Source organism: Convolutriloba macropyga, chromosome 8 (assembly GCF_964194025.1).
Source record: "Convolutriloba macropyga chromosome 8, txConMacr16.3, whole genome shotgun sequence".
In the NCBI taxonomy this organism is placed as follows: domain Eukaryota; kingdom Metazoa; phylum Xenacoelomorpha; order Acoela; family Convolutidae; genus Convolutriloba; species Convolutriloba macropyga.
The window spans coordinates 48,956,708-48,964,773 of NC_134475.1; the positions used below are offsets into that span (position 1 = coordinate 48,956,708).

At 36.3% G+C, this 8,066-nt stretch overlaps 1 protein-coding gene across 1 annotated transcript; it reads right to left on the bottom strand.

The window, feature by feature from the left end:
- Positions 1 to 2,544: 2,544 nt before the first annotated feature.
- LOC142344164 (uncharacterized) lies at positions 2,545 to 7,373 on the bottom strand. The gene is made up of 4 exons (XM_075395694.1): positions 7,258 to 7,373; positions 5,734 to 5,927; positions 4,938 to 5,080; positions 2,545 to 3,385 (listed from the first exon to the last, which is right to left on the bottom strand). Exons 2-4 carry the CDS (start codon positions 5,898 to 5,900, stop codon positions 2,769 to 2,771), a joined length of 927 nt encoding a protein of 308 aa, XP_075251809.1. The 5' UTR covers positions 5,901 to 5,927; positions 7,258 to 7,373; the 3' UTR covers positions 2,545 to 2,768.
- Between the last annotated feature and the right edge of the window lie 693 nt (positions 7,374 to 8,066).

The window sequence follows — 8,066 nt, forward strand, 5'->3', positions numbered from 1 at the left end:
GTCTAATTCAATGTCTTGTATTAGTAGTGGTTCGGAGCTATATGAACACGCCATCTTTATCAATCTGAAAGCAAATTATAGCCAAGATATACATGTCTAAATAGTCTGAATTCGCTGCAATTTTTAACGCTTTGGGTTATTGCATCTTGTTAATTGCTCTCGAACAAAGTTCGAAGCAATTGTTGTTAACATGTGTGTCCTTTTATGGAAATTCTCCATGACCGTTCTCTTCTAGAGCATTCTTTCGATTTCACTTCTCGAATGACTTTTTGATGGTTGAATTAAAATGGTTGACATTTTTGCGTGAACTAAATCGCTTTTTTTCAGAAATTATGTCTGTTAATAAATTTGTTGCTAAATTGAAAGCGATTGTGAGATTCGACAACATAAGGACTGATAGCCGAGTTGCTACTGCTTTTGGTCTGGCAAGCCTTGTGTCGAGTTTTCAAATCCCTCTATAGTCTTATTTTTTGAACCAAAAATATCTTTTTTAGGTTACAGCCCCCTCTGAATTAAGTTATCTCACGGGTCGTTTGAGAGCAATTTGTCCGACATTAGTCTTTTTGCCCTTCAAACCGGAAATAAAAAATGTAACCGCGCGAGTTCTGTTGCGAAACACATTTACTTACTTGCAAGCAGGCACCGCACACAACCACTGCACCTTTGCACGAGTGCATGCTTGGACGCACACACACACGCACAAAAACACAACTCCACATGTAAACGCATTCATACGTCCACAAAAACATGCACAATGTAGAAGCAATTGCACACAGACTTGTTTACACAAACACATTCGCTTACGCTGAAAAACACACATATGCACATCAACATGCACACGCTTAACCTGATTTTTACCTACACGTACCCGCACGTATAGATACACAAACTCACATATACCCAAAAGCAATCTCACACGCATTTACACACACCAACGCTCGATCGCATATATATATAAATATATATATACACAAAAACATAAAACTGTAAAAGAACATGCGCACAAACACACACACACACACACAAGCAAACACATACACACACCTATATATACTTAGGTGCTCAGACAGGTCCACTCAAATACGTCGCAACACACTGGCTTTCTCTCTCTCTCTCAAGCGCATAAAAAAGACAGAAAGAAAGAGAGAGGGATATATAGATAGATAGATAGGATAGAGAGAGAGAGAGAGAGAGAGAGAGCGAGAGCAAGAGCGAGAGCGAGAGCGAGAGCGAGAGCGAGAGCGAGAGCGAGAGAGAGAGAGAGAGAGAGAGAGAAAGAGAGGGGAGAGAGAGAGAGAGAGAGAGAGAGAGAGAGAGAGAGAGAGAGAGAGAGAGAGAGAAGAGAGAGAGAGAGAGAGAGAGAGAAAGAGAAAGAATTAAAAACAAAGCCCAACCAGGTAAATAATTTGGGATACAGCAAATTTAAAACGAAGAACTCTATATTTATTCTCTCGTCCTGAATATCAGTTTTGTCTTTGTATTCCTTGAAAATGACCAATTTCGAAGAACATGCAGTCATTTAGTCAATTTTAGAAGTCATTAGCATGATGAAATTTACGGTTGTTTTACTTTTTAATTTTAATGTTAAACTCTCTGAGTCTTTGGTTATCAACATGTTTGCCAAAAAAACATGATCTGACGTTTTCTCTGTAAGTTTCTTCGGCAACTTTTTAGTGTCAAAAAAATTCAAGTGCTTTTATGTTTGTATTCAACTTCGCGTCGCCAAACTTTAGTTCAGATTTTTTGCATCGCCAAGTAAATGGATTCCAATTCTCCATGGGCACTAAATATGTCTTTGACGTTTATGCCAGGAATTTTTTGTGCTGGTATACGTGTTCTTCTAACAGGAGGAAATGAAAAAGAAGTTGAATGTCTGACACAGTGAATTTTTTATAGGCTGAATATATTTATTTATTGTGGGCTAAATGTTACATGTCAGAAAATTTGGGTGCGATGGATTCCAATTCTCCATGGGCACTAAATATGTCTTTGACGTTTATGCCAGGAATTTTTTGTGCTGGTATACGTGTTCTTCTAACAGGAGGAAATGAAAAAGAAGTTGAATGTCTGACACAATTAATTTTTTATAGGCTGAATATATTTATTTATTGTGGGCTAAATGTTACATGTCAGAAAATTTGGGTGCGATGGAAAAAGGTTGCGATATTATGCATCGGGGGGATTGACAGTGAATAGAGTACAATTGGTGTTAAAATTTGATATAATATAAATTTATAGGTGCGCAAATTATATGAACTCTTTTTCCTAGGAGTTTAGTTTGGAGAGAAAAATTATCGATAGAAACTGAAAATGAACAGCACCAAGCACACCCAGTTGGCCGTAACTTTATTTTTTTTCATTTACCCAGGTTGAGGTCCCAGACGGAAAGTCGATATGTCCAGACCGTCCCAGACGGAAAGTCGAAATGTCCAGACTTTCGGACGTTCATCAGACTTTTCGTGCGTTCACGTCCAGACTTTCGGGCGTTTTTCTGCGTTTCCAGTATGTGTAAACTTGAAAGCACGGCACCCCGTTGTGCGTTCATCTGCGCCTGGACATATCGACTTTTGGTCTGGGGACCTCAACCTGGGTAGGAATATTTTCTTCATATCAGTTTTGATGAGGAGAAGTAATTGTATTTGAATAATAATATCACGCCATTTCATTTGTCATGAAATTGTATGCTGTTTTATCAAAATTAGCGGGATCTTGCAAATATTAAGTACGGTGGATTAAGTTTCTTTTGCACTATAGTTTGGTACCACAAACTAATCTTCAAGTGATTCACTCATTTCGTTATTATCATCTTTCTTCTTTCGGCAACAGCAAACCAAATCCATGATAGGCTTTCTGAACACACTGCATACAATCAGAAGCACGAACGGATTAGTCACCGAGCTGAATATCGGGAAAAATTGAGCCGTGTCCTGACTAACAGTCATTGCCAGTTTAGGGTTTTCCAAGTGAACTTCCCAGAAATGCCAGGAAAACAGGAAGTGGGCTGTCTGGAACGCATATTTCAGACTCCAAAGGGCGACCCAGATTAGACAGCTGGTTCCGAGGGCGATAGTCACGATTCGGTTGCGCAATTTGCGGCCCTCGGCGTTGAAAAGTACCATGAATATGCGAATGTACATGAAGATAGAAACAAGTGCGGGAATCGCGAAGAATATTATCCCAGTAACGATCATGGAATAGAAACTCGCGTTGAAGCCAGGCACGAATCCATAAGAGCAGTTTAGAAATTGCCAATGGTTAAAAGTTTTGTATCGAAAAACGATTTCAAAGATGGTGATGGCGATTATGAACACGGTAGAAGAGAGATAAGTGATGAGTCTCATTCGAGGTGTCAAAAGAACACTCACCTTATTCGGGGCGCAGTAGACTGAAAAATTGCAATTTTAAGAAAAAAAGTTGAATGTAGTGATATTGTTTATTTACAATTCTTGATTGCTAGTGTGACAGTGTGACTCTGGTGAAGATGACACCCGGGTTTGGATTTCAACGCAAAGATCGCTAAGGAAAGTAAAAACTGAGTGAATTATTCTAAGAATTGCATTCTATAACGCCGAACTCACGAAGTCAAATTGATTCACTTCAACTTATGGCTCCACATTCACCGCATTCAATGGTAAATGTTTATAACTTTTTATTGTGATGAAAACCAAGTTTTCACAGCTAAAGTTCTTCGAGCCAGGAATAAAGGTTTCTCAAGTTGAGGAGTCCGCTCAAATTCCGCTGAAAAATGCAAGAGATGACCATAATGCACGAAATTTGACCGAAATGAGCGGAATCATTTAAAAAGATTGAAGAAATGAGCGGTATTTGAGCAGAGAATAACGCGAGAAGTGAGCGGAATTTGAGCGGAATAAAAATTCAAGAAATGAGTGGATTTTGAGAGGAATAAAAATGCAAGAAATGAGAGAAAATTGAGCGAAAAAATGCAAGAAATAGGAGGAAAGCTCTGGACATTTGAGAATTTTTATCGTGTCAGATAAGAGAGTTTTGATCGTTACAAAAGTGTCTTACAAAAACTTATAAGATTAGGCGTCGCCTGACTAAGACTTTGTAAGAAAATTTATCAGGTCTTGCGTGATAAAATTAATTTTTATCAGGTCTGATAAGATCTTACACAATAAAAGTTCACTTTTGTCAGATCTTACAAGCCCGACAAAAATTCTGCTCGACAAAAAATGTTTATTGTGTAAGATCTCAAAAGAATCTTTTAAGATCTTATAAGATAAACATTCGGAAAGCTATGACCCATTTTGTGATCAGATTTTTTATCAGATCTTATGCGATAACAAATTTCTAAGCATGGCTTGTTCTTCAAATTGATTACAATTCTGAGTTGCCTTCAAGCAGTAGCCAAAAGATACTGCAATGAACACTTAAATGTCAGAGCAACAAAGAAAAAATTGTCTTCTATTGTCTTTTGAGACTTATAAGATAATGTGAAAATTTTAATAGAGTATCAGGGGCTTTTTCTGAAGCGGTGATGATCAAATTAAGCTAAAAATTTTTTCGAAGACCAAAACTATCTTGGACTGCTAAGTTGAGCCATGGTACCTAGTTGAGACTCAGAATAGAATTGCCCCAAAATAGACTCATCAGACATTTTTTATTTCATATTTGGTTAGTTGACCGAATTTCGTTTTTTGGAGTCTCAAGGGCTATTAATTGGTGTTTTTTATTCTGCTCAAACTCCGCTCATTTTTTTGCATTTTTAATTCCGCTAAAGTTCTGCTCATTTCTTATTCCACCCAAAGTTTGCTCAATTATTGCATTTTTATTCCGTTCAAATTGCGCTCATTCCGGCCGAAAAATGTAAAGGGTTTGAGCGGATTTTGTTCGCTTAAATTCCGCTCATTTCCTGCTTTTTTTTACCGCTCATTCCTCGTCTAGGGCTTTGTTATGGCTGCTAAAATCCTTCTTACCAATGAACCTCTCAGTTGCGAGGATAAGCGTGCATATGCCAGTGACATACTCGTTGATGCGGTGGTACAATACCAGAGGCACACAAGTCAGCCAGAAGATCTTCACTGTCGAGTGACGGAAGTAGTAGAAGAATTGGTTCAACCTATAAACTCACGCAAACAGGGACGCGCTCGTTTTTCTTAGCACGAATTATTACCTTGTTATCGTGAAAATTTAGCTGAAAAGTATTATGTAATACAGTATACAATAGTAAGCTTGTATGATTGTCGTAAAAATCTCTATTGGAGATTGAAACTAAAATTTAAATTTAAGAAAATTTGATTGGTTTGAAAGAGCATTAATGCTTTTTTGTAGCAATAAAATTGTCTTAAGGTTTAATAAGATAATTAAAATTGATGCACGTGTTATGATGTTTTGATCACTCGCTAGATTTAGAAGCGATTTTTCACCTGATTCAGCTACTTTACAATTTTTCAATTTTATTGAAATTTTTTCTTGTTTATTGAATTTAACTTTTTCAAAAATTTTTTGAAGTTTCAAATAGAGTTGGCGTCATTTTTGTTTGCATATATCAAAAAGAAGTGCATAAAAATTGGGCCTTTAAAAGAATTTTCGATGACTTACAAGATGAAGAAATTCGATGAAAGTTTTAGGAACATTTTGAATAACCATAAAGGATACACAGGTATTAATGTTCACCGATTTATTCAATACGTTATATTAAACGCGTCCCTCAATGCATCAAAACTCAGGAACCCGATAGACTTAGGTGAGTGTCGGGTACCCAACAAATACCAGTAGTAGTCATCATTCTCCTGATTGGAGTTCTCTACTAGGAAGTGAAACAGTGCTGCAAATCCAGAGCAGACCAGGTCGCCCAGTGCCATTAGGAACACTGGGTAGTATTGGAGCTTGCGGAGTTTCTTGGAAATCAAGACCGCCAGGACCAGATATAGGTTCATGACGACGCATATCAGAGATGCAAACAGCTGAAATAAAAGTATTGTGGTAAATTTTCGACGAAGTGATTTATGGAATTATTATTATTATTAGTGAATTTTTGAATTAAAAGTATTAATAGTATTAATAGATAGTTCATAGCTCACTGAGAAAAACTATTTCGTATCAGTAATACCTTAATCGATCCCTAGTTGCGAAATCTTTGGCTTCTAATCATTCTTCGGCATTCTAGCCAAAAACGATAAAAGCTTGATTTTTTGGTTGGTATCGTTGTTTTTGGTTGGTATCGTTGTTTGGTATTCGGTATTAATCATAAGATAGATTTGATATCGTCGTTTTAAAACGTATGTAAGATTTGGTATCGCTGTTTTTAAACGTAAGTGAGATGCGGTATTGTCGCTTCTTAAACGTAAGTTGAAAGCAGATTCGTCCGGCAGACCAAAGAAAAGAACGGTTGGCGGTTTCGAGCGTAACCAACCATCCAAAATTGAACTTGAAAACTACAAGAATGCATGTCAAAACTCAATGAATGTGAATTAATCAAGAGATTTCCCATCAATGTTCAACAATAACTTTTTTGAATTCAAAAATCAGCAAACAATTTATATTCGCTTAATTAGTTTTGGGAACGAACTAAAGAAGGAATTTAAAATAGTTTTGCACATTATTTCAGCATTTTTCTCTAAGAAGTTCGTTTGAAATTCCTGCAAAGTGAACGTCTAAAAATTTTCTTACGTTTAAAATTCTTACGTCTAAAACAGCACATACCAACGATATCTTACGTTTAAATACCAAACATACCAAATTTTTCCAAATCGAACATACCAAATTTTTCTTTGGTTCAAAACCGACAACACCAAACAAACCGTACATAATGAAGCTTTCTTATGTTTGAAACCAAACATATCGACGATGTCTTAAAAAATTTTCGTCGTTTTTTTCGGTTTTTCAACTATGTCACAACTTGATGAAAAAATTTAGGATGTCAAGAAAAAAACGGAAAACTCGAAACTTCATCAACTTTAATAACAAGTAAAAAGAACCCTGTTATATTCAAAACTCAAGCGTTTGAAAAAGCAATTAATCTACATTCTGTTCATGGGTAAAAATGACTCGAGATAAAAATACTGACTGCCATGCCGGCTTTTCGGTTGCATATCAATTTTTAACATTCGCTGATCACCATTAAGTTGACAACTTGATTGTTTTTTTTAGAATTGTAATTATTTTTGTTGGGAGTGAGTCCAACACACACGAACACATACATACATGCGCACACACGTGCATGCACACTCACACGCATACAGAAACTTCACTGAAGCCGGAATGTTACTAACTTAACAGACGGAAGTTACTAACGTTGAGAATTCCAAGAATGAAGTGCAATATATTGGAAAATTGAATTGCATCAATGAACTTGTTCCAATAAGAGTAATAGCTATCTATATATACATAATAATATTCAAGAGGGTAATCGTACAAATCGTCAGGGTGCAAAATATACCAGTCAACATTTTCGAATGATGAGGGTGTTGTGGAGAATTGTGCGGATGTTGAACTACTGGTTGACTCTAACGCTTGCATATTTTTATGATAACAGTCAGACGGTTAGACGAATAATTGTATTGGCACAAATATAGAAAGCAAACTCAAATTTCCCAGATTGAAAAATGACAGCAATAACCTCGACTGTGTACACGAATAAAACAGCTTGTTCTGTCAAAAATTTATAAGTTTTGAGGATGTAGAAATTTTAAATTATTATTGTTCAATTTTGTTTCCTATAAGCTTATGTTTAAAAAATCTAGGCGTAATAACAGAACTATTAAAACTTTTGATCCTGGAGGCTTTGCATGCCGATTTGTAGATTAAGTATCATTACATGGTTAGAGCAATTAAACTGCACTGGGAGGCATTATTAACATTTGATGGTGTTTTTGATACTACGAAACATGAAAAAGTTAAGCTGGAAGCTCTTCTCACAACAACAATGTTCGTCATGCGTTTGAAGGTAGGAAAAAAATGAGAAATGAGAAAGTAGTTGCGTAAAATACAAAAAAATATTTAAACATTTTGAGCAATACTTTGCTTGCATGTCACGACAAGCAAAGCACACATATACACAAACACACACAAACACACACAAACAAACACTGTAGTAGTCCTTA

Excerpts from the sequence above, each read along its gene's own strand:
- LOC142344164 (XM_075395694.1), bottom strand. The coding sequence starts at position 5,900 with ATGAACCTATATCTGGTCCTGGCGGTCTTGATTTCCAAGAAACTCCGC. Across the intron at positions 5,081-5,733 it reads GAGAATGATGACTACTACTG|GTTGAACCAATTCTTCTACT; the intron begins GTATTTGTTGGG and ends GTGAGTTTATAG. Across the intron at positions 3,386-4,937 it reads CGCAACTGAGAGGTTCATTG|TCTACTGCGCCCCGAATAAG; the intron begins GTAAGAAGGATT and ends GCAATTTTTCAG.